Source organism: Alternaria infectoria (assembly GCF_024043175.1).
Source record: "Alternaria infectoria strain BMP 0036 chromosome Unknown scaffold_21, whole genome shotgun sequence".
NCBI lineage: Eukaryota > Fungi > Ascomycota > Dothideomycetes > Pleosporales > Pleosporaceae > Alternaria > Alternaria infectoria.
In genome coordinates, this window is record NW_026250710.1 from 179,618 (window position 1) to 201,363 (window position 21,746).

General features: G+C 48.2%; 5 protein-coding genes across 5 annotated transcripts; 3 read left to right on the top strand and 2 right to left on the bottom strand.

The window, feature by feature from the left end:
• Window positions 1–5,627: 5,627 nt before the first annotated feature.
• On the bottom strand, window positions 5,628–6,699 carry J4E92_009122 (uncharacterized protein; the record flags this gene model as incomplete). The annotated part of the gene is made up of 2 exons (XM_051500471.1): window positions 5,628–6,292; window positions 6,339–6,699. The coding sequence occupies 2 exons, from the start codon at window positions 6,697–6,699 to the stop codon at window positions 5,628–5,630; spliced, it is 1,026 nt and encodes a 341-aa protein (XP_051349297.1).
• A 347-nt stretch (window positions 6,700–7,046) lies between these two features.
• On the top strand, window positions 7,047–8,711 carry J4E92_009123 (uncharacterized protein; the record flags this gene model as incomplete). Its single annotated transcript, XM_051500472.1, has 1 exon — window positions 7,047–8,711. One exon carries the CDS (start codon window positions 7,047–7,049, stop codon window positions 8,709–8,711), a length of 1,665 nt encoding a protein of 554 aa, XP_051349298.1.
• A 5,635-nt stretch (window positions 8,712–14,346) lies between these two features.
• On the top strand, window positions 14,347–15,099 carry J4E92_009124 (uncharacterized protein; the record flags this gene model as incomplete). The annotated part of the gene is made up of 1 exon (XM_051500473.1): window positions 14,347–15,099. One exon carries the CDS (start codon window positions 14,347–14,349, stop codon window positions 15,097–15,099), a length of 753 nt encoding a protein of 250 aa, XP_051349299.1.
• A 779-nt stretch (window positions 15,100–15,878) lies between these two features.
• On the bottom strand, window positions 15,879–18,705 carry J4E92_009125 (uncharacterized protein; the record flags this gene model as incomplete). Its single annotated transcript, XM_051500474.1, has 4 exons — window positions 15,879–17,371; window positions 17,547–18,174; window positions 18,220–18,617; window positions 18,681–18,705. The coding sequence occupies 4 exons, from the start codon at window positions 18,703–18,705 to the stop codon at window positions 15,879–15,881; spliced, it is 2,544 nt and encodes an 847-aa protein (XP_051349300.1).
• A 1,808-nt stretch (window positions 18,706–20,513) lies between these two features.
• On the top strand, window positions 20,514–21,630 carry J4E92_009126 (uncharacterized protein; the record flags this gene model as incomplete). Its single annotated transcript, XM_051500475.1, has 3 exons — window positions 20,514–20,736; window positions 20,787–20,869; window positions 20,947–21,630. 3 exons carry the CDS (start codon window positions 20,514–20,516, stop codon window positions 21,628–21,630), a joined length of 990 nt encoding a protein of 329 aa, XP_051349301.1.
• Window positions 21,631–21,746: the final 116 nt, after the last annotated feature.

Here is a 21,746-nt window from a genome sequence, read left to right on the forward strand (position 1 = left end):
GTGCCGGTGTATGTAGGGTTAAGGTTTGGGGCTAGCGAAAGGTGACGGGCAGACTTGACCTGACCTTACCTTGTAGGTAGGATGGATGCCCAAAGGCTGTTTTGGGAGAATGGTATTGGGAATGGGGGGGTTTTGGCGAGGTTTGAATACGAATCGGATCGTACGATGGGTGTGGTGCTGGTAGGGGGAGAGATGGGCGAAGGGTATCCTGGGTAGCGTGGTGCGCGTGGGTTTAGTGCGTGGGTGGGTTGCATCAGACTTGTTCTGGGGAGATGGTACATACCGGTGATGTATGTAGGTGTTTGCAAGGAAGCAGTGCATGTCGAGGGTTGCGGGTGGGAAGATTGCATGAGGCTCTCACCGCAAGAAAGTGATGTACGATGCATTGACCGAGAAGAGTAAGAGCATCGTATTGTTGTTCTGTTGTGCAGAGATAACGTGAGCGGTCTCGTTATACTGACATTGTCATTTACCTGATGCATTCGCTACTCGAGAAATGGCTGCGCGAAAACGTTCAATCACGAGTGCTGCGTCAAAAAGTACGGGTGTTCATGTTTATTAAGTAGGATTAGAAACTAGCTATACAGATCCTATGTACAAGAGAAGTGTTTCTGTAGCGCAGTGAACAAAGTAACAGCACAAAGTGGGATAATCTAATGTGTATAACGCTTCAAGCAAGACGCCCCAGTAAAACTGCTGGAAGAGTGAGACATGAGAGATGCGTAGTGGAACGCTTCGTTCGACATTGGGCGGAGTCGTTATGATAGACCGTTGTACTGAGACTTAGGAGATATAACTGTCGCGTGGAGTGTATCGACAGGCGACAAACCAAAACTCCAAAGAGACATGCTGCATGCAAAGCCGTGGCCAAAGCCAAAGGAAAAACCTCAAAACTTCGTCCCCACATCCTCAGGACCCCATCTCGAAACCCGTCCTACCCTCCGCGAGATGGAATCGCGATATCCAATCCCAAGCCCAATGCCTTTCTTCTTCTTCGGACTCGTTGTCTCGTCTCTCATATCGCTCATGCTGTGCACCTTGGCTAGCAAACTCATCCTCGGCCCTTCAAAGCTCTTGTTCGAATTGACCATGAAGTTCGTCTGCACTGTCAAGGGCGAAGACGAAGGAGAAGAGTAGTGGTTGTGAGGCGGAACCAAGAGTTGACCGGGGCCAGCCAAGGGTGTCTTGCGACGGAGTTGAATCAAAGAACGTTTCTTGAGGGGAGGCGGAGGGGTGAGATTGGGTCGCGGTGGAAGAGCGAAGTGGTGGAAAGGTGGTGTGGGTGGGCGCGAGGACATGAGACTGGATGAGCCGTTGGATGTGCGCTTTATCTCTTCCCAACCTTTGTTCCGAGGTGCGGAAGTGGTTGTTGGGGTTGGAGATGATGGCCGGACGGAGTAGGTGGATTGGGTTATTGTCTTGTCGCTATCTGCTCGTTCGGAATGTGGTGGTGATGGTGATGGGATGTTGGTTGAAGGGAGTGAAGTGTATACGTATCGGTCGTCTTTGAGTGTGGGAAAGAGGATGCTGCCAGTTGACCGAGGTGGTACAACTGCTAATGAATTTGCGGCTGCTATGCTTGGTAGTGACATTTCGTCGTCCGACAGTATCGTAGACAACATCGGTCGCAATGGCGTCCTGCTTACGGGTGCTGGCGCATATACATGTACCATCACTGAATCCGGTGTTTCCGATCTTACATCGACTGGCAGAAGAAGGTCATGTTCGATCGGGTCTGGAAGAGGGTCGTCTGCGTGTCCCTCTCTGATAGATGCTAGGATCTTACTCGCTCGACGCCAGGAAGGAGATATCGGTGGGACGTTTCTCGATTCGGAATCTGGCGAAGGACAGGCACGAAGGCTCCTTAGGGACCTTTGGCTCTTGACACTGCTTCGCCTTGAAGACACAGAATGACTACGCTTTAAGCTGCAGCTATTCATGATTGGACTTATAGTCGGCGATGGAATAACATGGTCGCGGAAGAGTGGTGTCAGAGACGCCGGTACGGGGGGCAGAGGTCTTTGCGGGCCCGCAGCGTACTTTATCACCTCCGCAACAAGATCAGATCCAGGATCACTCGGCGAGGTAATCGCATCGCTACCTCTCCAGTCTCTAAAGGGGTCTCTAAAGGGGTCTTCGGGATCTCGGAATGGGTCTTCTCTCCAGGGGTTGCCAGGGTCGCTGTAATTCTGCGCACTGATGTTGAGCCAACCGCGAGGATCGTACTCGCGAGAGTTCTTCGGCACGCGAGGTGGTGTTCTGCTTCCAGTCGAAGGCAAGCCACTCGCTCCACCAGACATGAAGATGAGTGCATCATCGGATGCGCTGCCACTGCCACCGTTCTCGCCGAGTGAAGGATCGTACAAGTATCCCAGTTTGGGGTAGATACCCGATGAGCCACCACTGGCACGCTTTGCCGTATGAATAGCATGATAGCGGCGAGCGACGAAGATGGCGGCGACTATAGCAAGTAGGATTCCAGCTGTGCTCCCTATAGCGACCCCGGCAGTCTCCTCTGGCGTCAATGGCTTCGAGGGTGGAGCTGCAGCGGCCTCTGTCTCGGTAGCACTGCTAGTGGGCACGTTGGTCAATGTTCGAGTCCTGAGGGTTGTGTCGTAGGTGTTTGTAGACATCGAACTTGTGCGCGAGCTGGCAACCGAGCTCTCAGTCCCCGTCTTCGTCTTCGTTATGAAGCCGCTGAGCGATGTAGGAGTAGAGAGAATAGCGGACGTGGTGGTGGATAAGAAAGGAAATAATGTAGATATGTCGCGCAAGCTACCTGATCTGGTTTCTTGGGAACTGATGACAATACTAGCTGTAAATAATGGTGCACTGGGAGTGGGAGTTCCGCGAGTGGCGCTTGAAGTTGAGCTGTTCGTCCACCCAGTAGGTGCCGTTTGAAGCGGAGGTTCAAGCGGAAAAGGTAGAAGTCCCAAGTCAACGGAAGACGACGCGGAAATTTCTGAAGCGGGGGTTGATTGCGCAGTTGTTGGATCGCTCCCCCAAAGTGGTGCATCTGAGATCTCCGCCGCCTGACTAGATGTCGCAGTACTCAAAATCTGACTAGTCTTCGACACGATGAAGGTTTGTGTGAAAGAGCCAGATAAGCCAAAAGATGACGAAATCGTAGCAGTGCTTGCGAGGCTGCTTGCTGCCGAGTATGTGGTTGCGAAAGCCGACGAGGAGGAAACGGTGCCGTTTCCTGGTGCCGGCGGAGATATGTACCCAGTTGTTTGCGCTGATGTGGTAGCAATCGTGCTTGTTGGCCTTGTCATGTTACCGTTAATTGGATTAATGGGTATGGGTTGCGGTCGAGTCATGGTTGAAGAAGCAGTCTTGTCGGGATTGGTAGATGCAGAAGTCGTGACGCTGCCGCTCGAAGCCGAGCTGTCGATCCGAGAGCTGCTAGATTGAACAGGTGCGGTTACATTCGATGCAGGAGTCTCGGTCTTTGTTACTCTGGGCTGAGTAGAGCTTGATGGCATGCCCGCGATCACTGAGCTCATCGAAGCTGCCAAGGACGCTGTTGTAGAAGTGATGCTCGTCGGAGAGAATGGACTGCTGGAGAGAGTCGGAATTGATGAGGGACCAATCACGCTGCTTTCGAGATGGGCTGAGGCGGAAGGAGTTGCTGCTGACGTGTTAAGTGGTGCATTGTCCTGACCCGATGGCAGATTGGCATATCCTGTTGAAGCAGACGATTGTGCTGGCTGAGATGCGGCACTGATTGATGTGGCCGCTTCTGTGACGGAGGACAAAAGAGATGCAAGGCTGCTGCCTCCAATGACCGCCGGAACGGAGCTTGATGCCACCCAGCTAGATAGTTTAGACACAGAATGTTCAAGTAGTCCTGTAGCCTTTGTTGGCTCACTGGTTACTTCAATCTTTGAAGAGATCGAAGGCAGAGGTTTGCTTGAAGTAGTCGCAGTTGCATCGACGATCAGGGTCGAAGAAAGAGACTGCAAGGTTTGCGAAGGAAGCATCACCCCACTAGACATATTCGTTGGCATACTAGATGCTGAGTTTTCCTGTCTAGATGACGGTAGATTCGAGGGCTCGATTCGTGAAAGTGATGCCGTTGTCGCAGTCTGTAGTGTCTTTGACACAGTGACCGTCGTGCTTGGAGTGCTGTGATGTGCGTCGCTGAGACGAGTAGACTGCTCGTTCTGAGGAGAAATGATGGCCGAGTATGTACTGGCAGGCAGAAGAATGCTTGAAGCTCGTGATGAGTCCGCGAAGACCCATGTTGTAGACGGTGTGGATATACTCGCGGTCGACTTGACCTCTGAAGTGACTGGTAGGACCTGGACTGTGGATGATGCGCGCGTAGAAGAAGAAGCCTCTGAAGGAACCGAAGATGATTGAGCAGGTATCGATGTTTGTATCTGATCGATTAAAGAGATCGATGATGGTGCAGATAGCTGCTGCGTTCCTGTGATGATAAGGGATATCGCCGCCGACTCGCCCGCAGCAGAAGATATTGCAGGCGCGCTGCTACTTGCGCTAGCATATGAGCTTGTTGTTCCATCTGAGTCTTGATTCGTTGGATTTGGCTGGCGAGAGGAGCTGGTAGTCTGGATAGTGGCTGTTGACGGCGCGTTGATCTCGGACTTGGACGTCGTTATAGAGTCCACTGTCGTAGAAGTGTAGAGCGTCGATGTAGCTGATGTGCTTAGGCTTGTTGGAATTATCTCTGATGTGCTCGTGTCATTGCGAAAATGCAAATCGCGCCGTGGAATTATAGGAGATCTCTCGTCCGTGAGATGAGTATTAGATAGGCTTGCAGCTGCATAACATGAGTAAGTGCAATCATCTATCAGCGCTCCACTTACTCTTTGAACCTGATTCAACATTACTCGCAACTACCAAAGATGCAGTGCAACACGCGAACAGAACACGCTCGAACCAACCCATTGCATGCTCACGAGATCTGAAACGAATGACTAGAGGAAAGCAAAGCAGAGTAACAACAACGAGGCGGAGGCAGCACGGCAGATACCCGGAGATGATGAAACAGACAACAAAGAGGCGACATATAACTATTGAATTCCGCGCCTCGTGCCCAAGGCCGTGGTCCTTCGTACGGTTGCACTTTGTTCGGACCGAGTTGGGTTAGGCGCGAAATGTACCTTGCATGGGTGCTGTAGGAACTGGGGCTGAGTCCACACACCTTGCCTACAACCCCGAGAATACTCACTGCATCAGCTATGATTAGCTCAGGATTCCGGCTGTGGCGCTCGATCGTTCGCATATTGTGCATCAGCCGCCCGATCGTTTATAACAGTTGTCAGAAGTGGGCATTTTGGTTGCATTACCCATGATGTGCTGCGCAAAATACCTTCTATTGACTTCGCTAAATTGACAGAAGAAGCGCTGCTGACTGCCGACCCCGAATATTGACGTGGCGCAGCCCTCTCCAACCTCTGCCACCTCAACGGCGTCTGTGCCGCTGATTCGGCTTCGCGGAAAAATTCCAACGAACCTCTCGAGATTGCGGCGGGGCGTTGCTGGTTGGAACATGCAGTTCTCACTGACGCTGCTGGCCCCAGGCGGTTGGAACGGGTACGCTCCGTACCGCCCGTAGGAACTGCCGCTCTTCCCTGTCATCACCGTGTCGAAGGAATCGTTCATGCGCCGGTGGAGCCATCACCGGTGACGACCTTGGCTTGGCTATCGCGAATAAGCTCCCCGATCCAAAGAGGCAGTGCTCGGATAATGGGAGTAATCGCTGGGCCAAGAATCAGTTGCCCACTCTTGACTGAGACTATCTGGTTCACCATGGCCTCGGCTACGTCTTCTGGCTCTAGGATGTTTGCGCGCACGCTTTTCAGCCCCGCCGCAAGTGCCTCGTGTGAGGTGATTGCTGACTTGGTCCAGTTGGGATGGACCATGGAGGTCTGGATCGTTGGACACTTGTAGCGATGCTTAATCTCTTGCGTTAATCCTTCGTGGAAGGCTAGAAGCGCCGCCTTGGTGGCACTGTAATCCACGGCACCTGCGAGAGCAACGAAAGAAGCAAGACTTGCGACACCCATGATGTGGCCTTTTTTCTTAGCGAGCATGTCTGGGAGAAACTCCTGGACGGTGCTCCAGTGACTCAGAAGATTGATGTCGAACATTCTGTTGAGATTGGCTTGGGGTATGTCTTTGATGGTCCACGCGTTACCGATGCCAGCATTGTTGATTAGTATTGATGGTGAGCCCAAGTCGGAACGTATGGCTTCCGCCGCCTGATGGATGTTGTCTCGCGATGTAATATCACATTTGTAGTATCGTACGAGGGCAAGCTCATCTAAGATCGTTAGCTTGAAACACGGCGATTCTGTGTCGCAACGTACCTTTGGTAAAGATTTCTGACAGGGGGCTAACGTCGAGAACCGCGACCTTGATGCCATGAGAAGTGAGCTTCTTGACCACACAGCCTCCGATGCCTGCCGAACCACCCGTGACTACAGCTACTTCATTCTTCCAATCCCAAATAGACTTGTCGGTCCTCCAGAGCCATCGCCTTTCGGCAAAGCGATTGAGCACCGAGTTGAAGTCTACAAGGGCCCATATCGGCAACGCCCACTTGAGGTAGTAATGGAGGGTTACAAGCTGACTGCTGGAGAGACCGAGTTTCCCACCAAGTCTGAAGTACTCGGGTTTGGCGACTCTGAGCAGCACGGCTGCCAGTGTGAGCAAGGCACATCGGATCATGATGGGGCTGGTAGATGGGGCGAAAGGGTTTATTGAAAACGGGGGCTGATGGGGGTCGAGGCAGGTACTATGCAGGTACTGATACAAAGTTTGGGGGCTTCCAAGAAAGGGCAAAAGATAGGCAAACGATTGAATGCCTGTCCAAGGCAACAGTAAATGCCCAAGAAGTCATATGTACTTTTGAGGTTTGCTGGGTACCGAGGCATGTAGGACTAGCCTGGACAAGCGTTGTAGATCATGTATCGGAACTGGGGCCGCCATTCGCTAGTCCCGCGACGCGATATTGACGATTGAAATATACAGGATTGAACATATCTTCCTAACGACGCCACTTTCGCAATCAACGCATGTCGTTCGCTCGTCCGTACAGCCTCAGCGGTACGCTTACGCCGTTTCTGTATCCCGCCTTTCTCCACGTGCCACTTGCCTCGGCAGCGCGCATATGTCCACTACGCAAACGATTCCCGCTACAGCTCAGATGCAACTCCACGTCTGCTGAGCAGTCCGATGCGAACCCGAATGCGCAATCTTCGCGGTTAGATCCCACGGCGGACGACTATTCTCTCACGCCTTTTGCCGACCGATGCATCCTCACGGTTGAAGCTGGTGGCGGCGGCCACGGCTGCGTCTCGTTCTTGCGCGAAAAATACATTGAAGAGGGGCCTGCAAATGGCGGCGACGGTGGCAGTGGAGGCAATGTCTACATCCAAGCAGTCCGCGGCGAGACGTCGTTACATAAGCTTGCGAGACGGCGACAGATCAAGGCGGGCAGAGGGCGCAATGGACAGGGCAAGGTCAAAGGTGGCGAGCGGGGGACCGACGTCTTGATCACGGTGCCTGTGGGGACTATCGTGCGCGAGCTACAAAGACATGACCCGGTGGCAATAATGGAGGAGGAGCACTGGAAAATGGAGCAGGATGAAGAAGCGGAAGAGTTGGAGGAGGGACAACCCAGCTACAGGAGAGATCGATGGCTGGTTTACCCCGGCACTATACCCTCAGAGCTGAGCAGGATCAAGTTTCCCAAGCTCCCTCCACCGCGAAGATCGCATCTTGCAGCCCTCGAGCCGGAAGCGCCCATGTGGCTGGACTTGGACAAGCACATGGAGACGCCTATGCTGATTGCAGCCGGAGCGATGGGCGGCTTGGGCAACCCCCACTTTATGACGCCGTTCAACAACAGGCCGAAGATGGCTACGCGTGGAGACGAAGGCCTGAAGATATCACTACAACTAGAATTGAAGATTCTTGCGGATCTGGGACTGGTAGGGCTGCCCAACGCTGGAAAGAGTACGCTCCTCCGGGCTTTGAGCAACAGCCGTGCACGAGTCGGTAACTGGGCCTTTACGACCCTCCAGCCAAATGTCGGCACCGTTGTTCTGGACGACCACAAGGGGCGGCCACTCGTCAGGTCACGCAGACCAAATGGAGAGCTGCGAGAGAACTTTACCATTGCCGACGTGCCGGGTCTGATCGAAGATGCGCACTTAGACAAAGGGCTTGGGCTAGGCTTCCTGCGACACATTGAGCGCGCCGCAGTCCTCGCCTTCGTCATCGACCTCTCCGCCGGTGATGCCGTCGCAGCGCTCAAGCTGCTCTGGCGCGAAGTATCCGAGTACGAGACACTACGCGGAAAGGAACTCAACGCCGAGACCGAGCGCAGGATGGTCACATACACGCCCGCTGGTAAAGCACCACCAAGCGACGCATCCGACCTCCTCGACTCGCCGCATCTGGATCCTTCGCCGAAGCCTCTTCCCTTCCTGAGCACAACCCCGATCTCGTCGAAGCCGTGGTTCGTTGTCGCGACAAAGGCCGATTTGCCGGATACGCAGGCCAACTTTGAGGCTCTTCGCGTGTATCTGGAGGAGGTGAGCAAGGGCGCGCAACCCCATCCTAGTAACCGCAAGCATGCGTGGCGGCGCAATGTTCAGACTGTGCCGATTAGTGCGATACAGGGTGAAGGTGTGCAGGCCATTCCGCAGTTGGTGATGGACTTGTTGGAGGAGTAGATGTGTGTAGCAATGATACCCTTGTCTCCTCTCATTTGAACTGTGTACGCATCATCTTTGGTGTAAGGCCTGTGAATTTGCGCGGTATCGTACCGTATTGGCCACTGGCCCTACGAATACATACTGATATGCCAAAACGACTCCGTTCTCCGAGTCGCGTTGTGCAGATAGGGTGATTTGAAAGTATGCATCATGTCATGAGGCCGTTGTTGCCGAGCATCACATATGACTGCAGGATATCCATTAGCGCTCATCATCATCTCTGGTATGCGCATTGCTTCCTAAGTACATGTGTATTCGAGCCGGAATTTGGAAGGCGCGACCGTGACGACCATACTGAAGCGCTACTTCCTAATGCGCAGTTTCGCGAAGCGCAAGTGGGGTGGAGGGGTAAACATCACAGTCGTTCTCACTTGACTATTCTCTCACACGCCTGCATTCTCTCTCCGTGGTACTGTCGCAGTCACTGCGCGCCTCGAAACTGACTTTCATCTCATATCAAGATACTAGATTGCTCTCCGTGTATGTCGTTCACTAAGAGGCTTCAGATGCAATTCCCTAAGTACTCCGAAATCATGCAGACAGCTGACACCCAAATTCAGCAACTAGTGACGGATATCACGAACGGCACCATCGAATCCAGCGATGTCGAAGATTACTGGAAGCATATGAGACAGGTCCAACTATAACGCGCTGGAATCATGTGCGGATCTTACCAACAAGACAACTACCCACGTACCCAGCTAGCAGATGCATCCGCATAGTAACGAGTCATTACCGCCGGCTGTATACATCGAACTGCATACCTTGCGTTGATCAAAGAAAGAGATAGTGAATATAGTCTGGGTGTCTTATAGGCTGTTGTGACATGGCGACAACGGATAGTCGCAATAGCAGTCATGGCTATCGTAGCGGGCGAAGCCCGCCTATGATAGCCATTATGCAGCTTCTCGACACGCACAGGTCACCGGATGCCTTCTCAGTGCTTTGGTGGTTCGAGCGTGGTCCACTTCCAAGTTTTCGTGTTCCCGACCGCCACCGGCCCAAATCCAGCTTTTCACGCGCCCCGGCGCGCAATGTCAAACGCCTCAGTATATGTATCGTTTTATTTGTCTAACCTTCGCCTTCGGGCATTTGGTCAATTTGAAACGATACAGAGAAGATTAGCATGGCCCCTGCACTAAGGATGACACGCTCAATCAAAGAGAAGCTACCATTTTTTTGCTCTTTGATCTGACTCCTCCGCCAAATCGGTGCATGGAGACCCGGGTTCGAGTCGAGCCCTGCTCTTCTTTTTGCGCTCTTTTTGCTGCGCAAGGGTCCAGCGACCTTTCTTCCTGCACAATAATGATCAAAACACCATTTCCTCTGCACTTCACATTTTGCTATCTTCGCAACCACAGATATTGCATTGCAAATCCCTCCAAGATATCCTATCTACTGCGGCGCCAGATCAAGAGCAAAAAAAGGTAGCTTCTCTTTGATTAAGCGTGTCATCCTTAGTGCAGAGGCCATGCTAATCTTCTCTGGGGGGGGCGCCGCTGCGCGGCAGGCTAGCAGAGGCGGCGGGCTCGCTGACGCTCGCCAGCCGCCTCGCCCTGTATTCTAACTGTACCGACTCAGTGTTGTTACAGGCCACGCCCTAGCAGCTCCCATCCTAGTATTACCGCCTTTTAGGTTGTCGCGGCGCTAATATAGGCGTCTGGATAAATCTTTTTGCGATAAGATGTGCGAATAGCACCTTAGAAACCGGGCACTCGGTGCAGGCTCGCGGGTATAGCGCCTTCGTTCTAACCACTTTGCGCGCCTCTTCAGTGATGTAGCGAAGCCATACTGTCGTAGCATTAGCGTCGATCTTAAAGTCCTCTTCCTTAGAAATATCCCTAAGGAAAAGCAATTAATAGAAAAGCTACAGTTGCGTTTTAGCTAGTACTTTAGTACTAGGTTTATTAATTAACTACTTATTCTAATTTTATTAAATTTAATGTTTATACTTATTTTAGTAGTAATTCTTCTATACGCTATACGCTACTATAGCCTATTTTTAGTATTTACTAAAGTAATACTATACTAAAGCTATTTATATAATATTCTTATTACTAAATAAAGACTTTATAAATACTACTTTATTTTTATTTATAATAATAAGCTAACTAATTTTAACTATTAGCTTTTTTATTTTTTTTATTTACTACTTAAAGTAGTATACTACTATTATAGTATTAAACTATTTACTAACTTATATAGTCTTTAAAATACTTTACTATTTTTTTATTATAAATATATAGCTTTTTATTTTTATTACTACTACTATAGCTTTACTATTAATATTTTAAACTTTATAGTTATACTTAGTAGTTATAAAGTAGCTATTTAAATATTAAGTATAGTTATATATATATATAAAATCTTAATAGTTTTAATAGCTTATAGCTTTAAAGTATTTATACTTAGTTATTTAAGTATATTTAGTAAAAAATTTATAAGCTTTATTATAGTAAAAGCTAAAAAAAAAATAGTATAGTAGTTAAATATAAAAAAAATATTTTATAGCTTTTAAGTTAGTAAAAGTAGTAGTAATAATAATTACTAATAGTACTTACTTAGTATTTTAAGTAATATAGTATAAAAGAAAAAAAAAGAAAAATTAAAGTAAAATTTTATATATAAAGCTTTCTTTTACTACTATAACTATTAGTACTTTATACCTAATTTTATAAACTTTATTTAGTAAAAAGATATTAAAAAACGTCTAGCTTTTAGGCTATCTTAGAATAGCTAGAAAATTTTAAAATTTTAAGATATTTAGTATATATTACTATTAGCACTAATACTTATACAAACTATAACTATATATATTTATATACTCTCTTTATATAGTAGTTAAAAACTACTACTAGATCTTATAGTATTTATTCTCTAACTAGCTAATAACTATAACGTAATAACTATTTCTTTAAATCTTAATAGAAATTATAGTAGTTTATTATAGCTACTATTTAATAAATAGTATCTTACTATATAAAGTAATTTATAAATACTATATTTTTACTATACTAGCTTTTATTACTTTTATAAAGTATTTTAGCTAAAGTATTTCTTTACTAAAGTATAGCTTTTTATAAAGCTAAAAAAAAAAGTAGTATTACTTTACTTTTTACTTTATATACTTAGTTATAAATAGTAATAGTATAATTAATTAAAAGTATTCTTTTAGTAAAATAGTTAATAAAATAGTTTTTTTATTTTATTTTTCTTTTAAGTAAAGAACTATAACTACTAAAAAGCTTATATATCTTACTAATAAGCTCTTTAAAAGTAAAAATAAAAGAAAAAATAATAAAAAGTTTTATACTAACTATATATATAGTAAAGATAATAAAAATAAAAGTAATAGAAATAAAAGTAATAGAAATATTAATAAGTCTAGCGTATAGCTTTAAAGTACTAGTAAAGTAGCTCTTTAGAGTACTTATAATAGCCTCTAGTATAGTATAAATATAGTAGTTTATAATAGCTTTTATAATAGCTTTTAAAATAATAACTTTAAGAAAACTTATAAAGATAGTAATACGTTTAAAAGAAAAATAATTAATATAGTAATAATAAAAAGCTTAATTAAGCTTTAGTAAGTAAAGTAATATAACTAGTAATAAGATTAGCTTTAAACTTACTAATACTAAAAGAACTTATAAAAAAAGTATAGTAAGAATATAGTTAAGAGCTTATTTAATATACTAGTATAGCTTTTAGTATTAGATTTAAGCTACTATTTATATTTTTAATAAGTCTTTAAATCTCTAATTTTACTATAAGCTATAAAATAAAAATAAAAATAAGAATAGAAATAGAAATAGAGATAGAAAGTATATATATAGTAGAAGTATAATTTTATAAGCTAAGATTTTAGTATTTTATTACTTTATAATTTATAGCTTAGTTAGTTATAAGCTATTAAAAATATATAATTATATTATAATTCTTTTTACTATAAGTAAATATTAGTATTTATAAAATAGTTATTTTACTACTTTAAATTTTAAAAGCTTTAACTATACTAGAAGTAGTAGTACTAAAGACTTAAGTCTTAGTCTACTTAACGCCTATACTTCTAAATATAAGATTTTAACTTTTTTAAAATATATCTTTTTATATACTAGTAATAAACTTTACTTTTTTTAGACTAGCTTTTACTATAAAATTATTAGTTTACTAATAAATTAATAAACTATAACTATACTTTATAACTTTAGTTATTTTTTTATACTTAAAAAAGCTTATAAAGTTTTATAGTACTATTATAAAAGTACTTTTTAATAATTTAAATTTTTTTTTATTTATAGCTTATCTTTAAGCTTAGCGCCTAAAACTTTTACTTTTAGCTAATTATTACTATAAGTAAGTAGAGAGCTTATTTTCTTATAAATTTACTTATTTAAAAGTACTCTATATGCTTTATTACTTTAGTGTACCTACTTAATTATAGAAAAGCTACCCGCCTTACACATTATGTTTCTCAAGAGAGACGCCGCAACGCTCAACGAGCTCGCACAAGATCTGGATTGTTCCTGGTCCCGTGCCATTGGCAGCCAATACATTAATACCTCTTTCGAAGTTTCGACAATGCCCATCACCGGGCCTGCAGTCGAAGCGCGCTTAGAGTCAAACCAGGGATGCTTTCTGTGCTGTTGTTCGCAAAGCCTGGCAACTACATACATTGGAATACTGCGTTCCAGGTTATGGCGACACCAATGTAGTCGCCTGGGGTAAAATAACTTTGTGACAATACGCAAAAAAGATCTCTCGTACTTCTTCTTTCTTAGCTCTTGTAGGGTCTAGATCGCTCCTGTCTCTTGTCGGCGGCATCTCAAAGACGCTGGCCCGGTTCTGTAAATGTTGGCGAACCGCCTCGAGAATCTCTCTCACGTTCTAGTCCTGGGTTTGGGTTCCTGCCACTTCTCTCCAGCATCCAGTGGGTGGCGGGTGCATCCACATCGTGGCCGGCCGATACGATTGTTGGCGGGATACCAGCGACGAGGTCGTGGTTCTTCATTATCCAATCCGTCAAGCCAGTCGACGAGCCGGCTGAGTCGTGGGATAGATTTCTCGGCATTTCCATACATCGTCAACCAGGATCTTCCTCCCAATTTGTCGTCGTTCAGAATGCCACTAACTCTAACCCTGAAGCCTTTGCCGCATACATCGCAAGGAGAATTTTCGTTCTACCAGGTATCAGTGCGTCCTGGAACACTTCATAGCCTTCTGGGGATTTCTCTGACGCCCTGGAAATCCGTGAGAACCTCCAGAATTAGCCGTTACACACCTAGATACCCTCATATCGCTCTGCATGAACCCGATTCTGCCGCATACATAGCCTTGGAAATTTTTGATCTAATAGGTCTCGAGAGGCCCGGGAGCACTTCAAAGACTTCTGAGAATTTCCCTGACGCCCCAGGAATCCGCGAGGCCCTCCAGGCTTAGCTGTTATATACCTAGGTAAGCTCGAATTGCTTTTCAAGAAACCGGCTTTGCCCCATACATCGCATGACAGAGTTTCGTTCTTACGGGTAATGTAGGAGCTGAGAGCACTTCACCGTGTTCTGGAGATTTCTCTGACGCCTTGGCAGCTATCGACATGCCCCGACATGCAGTACAGCACGAGGAGGCCTGCACTATAGTGCTAGAGCTCGCTGCCGCACTTGAGGCTTCAGAACAAGTCTGTGTTGACCAAATGGCCAAGACGGAGGCCGTCCAGGCCAAGTGCACCAGGTATGCACAGCTCCTTCGCGTTACGCTCTCACAGAACGTCAAGCTACGCTCTCATGTGACTGGGATGAGCGCCTTCTTGAGTCTGTTCGTCGCCCTTTCTATGACCCTCGAACACAGCCTTGGCCCCAAAGAGGCACGCTGCCGTTCTCTTTTCAAACGCTTTCTCGATACTCGGATCCTGTTGGTGATGGGCATGAAAAAGGCATCTGCTCGCATCCGAAGCCTGGACGCTGTCGTCGATATCAAAATGACTACCTTCAACAAGCTGCAAGCCGAGCACACAGCCACATCGTCATCTTATGACAATGCTATTAACACAGCCGATGAACCTGCGAAGGCCAACAAGAAGAAGCCCGACGCAGCCGCGGCGCTTGCGGATGTCAATCACGGCAACTACATCGTAGCCAACAACCTTGCGAATGTCAACCACGAGAAGTTTACCACAGAACAGACGTCGAGGACCACCGATAAGCAGATTGCGGATACCAGATACATGGCATTAGAGCAGTCGAAGGACGCAGCCAACAAGCTTGCGGAGGTCAACTACCTAGGTACATCAAATACAAGGCCGCATACGACAACGTCCGCAAGAGCAATGCAACTGTCTCTACGTTCGTGAACGAAGCCAACAACATTAGGGTAAAAACCAAATTGACTTGTGCTAGCTTCGTCAGTGGGATGTACACGAATATCCTGTTTCCTAACTGCAAAGAACACGATTCACTCCGGGCATCGTTCGAGGCTTACTATGAGCGTGCATCGTGTGAGGAAGCGGATGCGTTCACTCTGACTCAATAGCAACGCCTGATGGACTTTGTTTGTGCGATGACCAAGGACCTAAAAGACCGCATTGTGGGTTTCAATGCGTACGTCGACTCCAACAGTCGCCTAAGGGACCACATCGTGGCTATGGAGAAGAAATACAACGAGCTTCATGTCAAGGCGGTAGATTTGAACACAGCCGTGAGATCGTTTGGATTGAACACCGCCACAAATAATTCTTTGTTGTGCTTGTTCTGTTGCATGACAGGCGCTACGCGCTTGGAGGTACCCGTCTGGCATGGTGAAGTCGCTGACCGCGATCCCGCTCACTGGTCCCAGAAGACCCATGGCCTTATATCTGGAAGATGCCATGCTACATAGTCAAGGCGATGTGTAAAGCACGTTGGGGGACCGCCGTCCTTTCGGCAAATGTCTACCTCACCAGCAGAGGCAAAATAGAAGCAGTAGATGATTACTTCGACATACATATATCGCAAAACTATCGCACAACAAAACCAGACTCCATTTTCGCGGGCCTACCGCCCATCGTGGGTATCATACCTGAACTGAACGGACGCATGAAAGCAAACCCTGGGTATACACCCGATCTCACTACCATTTTCACACCCCATTTGCCTACTTCTCGACCTTCGCGACCTTCTTCTCTCTCTTCACCTTCTTCTCTTTCTTCACTTTCTTCAAGTTCGGATCAAGCCCGCATTCGAGAAGAGAAGTCAGGATAGGTCCCTTGCACTGTTCCCTCGCCACGCCAACCTTGCGCTCCAGCTCAGCGCGCAGCAGCGTCATGGAATTATCCTGCGGCTCAGGAGTGCTGAGTTGCTTGTACGACGCCTTGATCTCTGCTATGTGAAATGCGATGGCTTGTCTGCCAATCTCCAACAACGCTATCTTCTTGGCTTTCCAAGCGGTTTCAAACATGTCGACCATTTGGTCGTACGGACTGTTCTTTCCGCATATGCGCGCTTCCAGTGTCTGCATCTGCACCTCTTTCATGGTCAACTTGCCCGCCGGTTTTGCCCGTAATGTGGCAGTGTAGACCGGTTTCATTTTTTGGGGAAAGAAGTCACCGTTGCCGTCTTCAGTAAGACGTCCTCGGAACAGCCGAAGGAATATCATGAGGTCTTTGCCGACAACACTATACATGTTGTAGAGTTGCGGTTTCTTGTCGTCAAGGTTCGCTACGAAATTCTTGCTGTCGAGCTGTTCGGCGGCAACGCGAAGGGCTTCCAGGAAGTCGTCCACGACTCCTTCTAGCTGGTATGCAAGGCTACCCAGCCTGGAGGGTGCTTCTGCGATTAGCTCCTTGAACAGCGGGTCGAGCGTCTTCTGGACAGGACCCAGAAGCGTAATGTTCCAACTGCAACTCGGCAGTCCCTTTGTCCGGTGGTTGCCTAGCTTGTTCAAGTAGCACCGTACGGCGTTGCCATGCAACTTTCGCCAAACATTGTTGATGTTATGGTGACCTTCGTTCTTCCAATCGCCGACTCCTTCTCTCATGCTCTTAATCCTCGGAAGGATGAGTTCATTTTCGAAAACGTCGAGGAAGACTTCGAGCGGCTTCAACAATTTGGATGCGAATTCTTCAAAGTTGAACCTGGGCCCTGTCTGCACCGGCCCGGAAGTCGTGCTGCAAGCGAGCTCGATATAGCTGAAGAGCTCGGGTAGTGTTCGCCTGTAAAAGCGAAGAAGATCTTTCTGCAGCCGTTCATTGGCGATAGCGGCGAGTTCCCTGCATAGACTGGGGATCTGGGTGGACTCAACGGACAGCGGCAGATGCTCGTCGGTGTACTGGTGGTAGCCCTCGACATGCTCCATGTAGTCTTTTGCCGAAGTCGTCATAACTGTCAAATTTCCGTTCTGCTTTGCGAATCTTTCCCTCAGCCTGTCGCTGATGCGACGACCTCGTTCTCGGGCACATATTTCGTTCTCTTCGAGGGCCATGAAAGCGATCTCGCGGGCGCAGTGGTCTCTTTGCGCATAGTCTGTTGGCGCGTAGCTGTCCTTCTTTCTCCGAGTTTCTGCTTTACGTTCGGCTAGCCAGTCGAGATCAGCTTTCTCATGTTGGTCGAATGATGCATCTTTGCGATCCGATGGGTCCAGATTGGACTCTCCCATTGTCAAGGCGATGATGATGCGTTGATCGGGTCTCCTTGTAGTACGGTCATTAATTAAGTGGTCAAGAAACGCGCTATCGCCAGCTCTCGTGATTTCTTCAGCGACTATGACTACTTTGCAGTCCTGAAGATATCGGTTCGCTTTTGTTTCACGGTCCTATCAACACACGGTTAGCTTGAGCGATGTCAACCTGGGAAGGGAACAAGCTTGCCTTGTTGATGTCCTGTAGTCCGGGGCAGTCGCCGATTGAGTAGCGAATCCGAAAGTCACCAAAGACCTCAATCCTCTCTACGAGCGCAGAGGGGTTGAAGCCAAGTTTGGTGTCGTCCATCTTGGCTTGATCGTCGCTGAATTGCGCGAGCTCTCTCCGCAGCTCCGTCACGTTGGTAGCGTAGATACCCTGTGCGGACATGTTGGCGATCTTCTGGCGCCGGTCCTCAGCCCACTTGACGCATTGGCCAAACGCATCCTTTTGCTTCGCTACTGATGAGAATTTGTGCGAGTTGACATCATATCCTAGGAATGTCCAAGTAGATTCGTTCGATACGAATTCTGGAATGTCGCTGAACAGATTCTGAAGCGCCCGTAGACTGTCTTGGCCTTGATCGTCAAGCTCGATGGGCCCTTCCACGCATCTTTTTAGGTTCGCTACAAGATTGGCAAGATGCTGTTGTACTGAATCTCGACAGTCGATCTTGCCGGAAAGCTCCAGTCTCACCTCGTAGGGTGTTTGTATGTGCGCTCGACGTGGTGAATATACAATTGGAATGCGAGTTGTTGCCACGCCGCTTGCCCCCTAGAAAAGTTAGATGACGCGATGCTTTGGGGAGGTCGTGCTTACCGATCTTGCAATCCCATCGATGCCCAAGATAGCATCTATCAATTTCGACTTCCCCTGCCCAGTCTTGCCGACGACTGCCACACGCTCGGGTTCGCTTTGGTACTCGTCCATCACCTCGTTGAGTTTGGGTCTGAGACTTGCGGCTAGTTGCGGGTCCTTGTCTGGCTTAACAGCTAGGATGAAGTCTTGTGGAATCTCCAGGCAAGCCCTCTCGGCTTTCATAAATTCATCATCGTAGGCGAGTAGATCGGGCAACGTTTCCGTTGCTGGATCGTGACGAACAAAGTCCTTCGTATTACCCTTAAGATATTCTTGATATCCTGCTATTCTCCGTTCTACCCGCCGTTTTGCGGATGGGCGTACTGCCTTTGACTTGGCTGGCTGTGCTTGCTCGGAAGCTGTAGTGGTCAGTGTCTGCACAGTGGCCGGTCTTGGATAGCACCTTAAGATGTGATACTCACCTGGTCTTTTCTTCGGGTTCACCATGTTGGCCCGAGAGGTGCTTGGTTGGAGAACAGACGCCACCATCTCAGATGGTTCAAGGCGTTACGATCGCGACTGTGGAGGTCTACTATTACTGCAACGAGGAGTTAGCAATGTGTGCGGGAGGACAGATGTCGCACGCTCTGCACATGCTATATAGGTAAATATCCGTGCAAGAAAAAGCTTTGGCTGCAGCGGCACATGATGCGATGAGCAAACGCTGTCTGAGACAATACATGTTTATTGCCGTAGATGTTTGACTTGTTGGTCCTATTGCAGATATCGAGCAATGCTTCCATCGTGCATGAACCAGTCTTGTCGTCTCAAATGTCTTGCCGGTCGATTTGTCCCAGACGTTGTCGTGACACCAAGGCCGGAATGCTCCATGGTCTGTATGGCACGCTCGTTCGCGCGCACAGCCTCGCGCACGGCTAATGACAGGTGACAGAACTTTAAAACTTCCCGCACGGTTCGGCATGGCAGAGAGCAAAGGGAACATGAGAATACATACCGGAAGCGAGTGTGATTTTAAAAGCAGCAGATTCCTTTGCTGTGCCGCTCGCGATGCTACGGAAGGAATGATGTGTGCGCGCCGATGGTCCGGAGGGGTTGAAAGCGATTTGTCGCTGATAAGACGCGTCGCGCATGCACCCAGGCGGCGTAGTACTTGGCGTGCGTGCAAAGATGGTCGCGATGAAGGAAATGTGGGACGCGCCCGGTGTGTTATAGAATCTGACGTGCGATTGCCGCGAAAAAGAAAGCAACGGTGTGGAGGGGAAACCTGAAAGAGGTGGTCGCAAGGTTCTGCGCGTCGAGATACACGGTCGCACTTTCTAGCTGCAAGCAACACCAGGTACTAGCAGGAGACGAAACGGTACGAAGGCAGGTGCGCTTCTCTACCTTGGGGTTAAGGGGTTTCAAATACTCCACCCTCGGTATCCTCTAATGAAAATGACATCAATTTCTTCGCCGTTAGACGATGGCAACACAGCGCGAACCCCCAGCGCGTTCTCCCGGCCGTGCGCTAAACCCTGGTCTCAAACTCAATGCGATCAACATGCTGCCGCGTCGAGACGGCAGCAAAGACATTAGTTCAGCGGTCGTCCAGGTGAACATTCCAATGGCCCGATTCTAGAGGAAGTGAGATTGAATCACCTGGCCAACATCGCATGCCATGTTGCAATGGGTGAGTTCGAGATTGCCGGCCAATACCTGTATCCCGTCCGCTAGTGAAGCCCCGAAAGTCTCTTCAATGTCGAACATGACAGCTTCCTATTGAACTCGAACTATTTACCTGGCAACCGTTGAGTGCATCCTCTCGTGAAGACGTTTGGAGTGGGTGAAAGCATCGCGACCAGCAGCATGCATCGACGTTGCTGCCGCTGCTGCAAAGAGCTCGGGCCAAGGAACGCGAGCGGAGCTTCGGTCGGCCCGGGCATAGCGCGCTTTGTGGTATCAGTTCCAGAAACTTCTGCCTCGAGCTCCCCTCTACATAATTCGCATGAACACCTCGACTCCTTCAATATTCTGCACCTGCGCCTTGATTTGTCGCTTGTAGAGTTCTGTTCCAGCTTGAGCGCTATAATTTGTAAGTATTCACCACCCTTTACCAATCCTTGAATGATGAGACACAAGCTGGCACCAGTCTGAGAAGACTTGTACTCTTTATATGCGGATCAGCTGCTTAGACTTCCGAGTCGCCCTCTGACAATCTCTCACTACACGTGGTTTTCTACATAGTATGAAAGGCCGAAGCTAACAACTTCCTGACAGAGATTGAATCGAGATCGAGTGCGCCGCCGAACATCACCATGGTCCTCCACAACCCGAACAACTGGCATTGGGTCAACAAGGATGTGTCGGGATGGACGCGCGAGTATCTTGACAAGGAGCTCACGCAAATATCCGCTGAGCAGGATGGCGTCACAGCCAAGATCGACAAGGTTGTTAGCATGGATGGAGACGTAGACGTGAGCCAACGCAAAGGCAAAGTGATCACCATCTTCGACGTGAAGCTGAAGCTCGAATACTCAGGTATGTCCTTTCTCAGCTGCCTTTCTTGGTCGCGCTGACTCAGTCGGCAGGCAAGAACAAAGAGGGCGAAGAGGCTAGCGGCACCATTACCGTCCCGGAAGTCGCTCACGACACGGAGGAAGACGAGTATGTCGTATGTTCCCTTCGCTGGCACCGTCCTTTATCTCTTCGCACCCGCCAGTGTACACAGTCACTAATGTCTCGTCATAGTTTGAGGTAGACGTCTACTCCGACGAAGCGAGCAAACAACCCGTAAAGGACCTAGTACGATCCAAGATCCTACCGCAACTGCGAACAAGTTTCACAGGGCTTGCGCCAGCGGTCATGGCGGAACACGGAAAGGATATCCAACACGCGCCAGGTGCGAACCCCGGTAGCGGCTTCTCGGCCCCAAAGGTATACTCGAGCTCAAGCGTGAACAAATCCACCTCCCAGACTGAGGCATCTGGCTCTCAAAAGAGCAGCTCTGGTGCTGTTGTCAATGTGACCACTATCACCGACAGCACAGAGTTCCGCACCGACGCAGCAAACCTGTACCAGACCTTCACGGACCCCCAGCGCATCGCTGCGTTCACACGGGCACCCCCGAGGAACTTCACAGGCGCGAAGCCTGGCGGTACCTTTGAGCTCTTTGGCGGAAACGTCAGTGGAGAGTTCACCGAGCTCCAAGAACCCACACACATCGTCCAGAAATGGCGACTTGCGCAATGGCCTGCGGGACACTACTCGACACTGTCGATATGGTTTGATCAAAACGATGTTGATGCCGTGACGGTTATGAGGGTCGAGTGGAAGGGTGTACCAGTTGGTCAGGAGGAGCCCACTAAGACCAACTGGGACCAGTACTACGTGCGCAGTATCAAGACGACCTTCGGCTTCGGTACAGTATTGTAGATGAGCGTCCACCTCGAATTGCATCCCAGCATGACATGGAGTAAGAGGCGTTGGAGGACTTGACGATTGCATACGAAGTGACGGATACCAATACACAACGATTGTAATGGCATGAG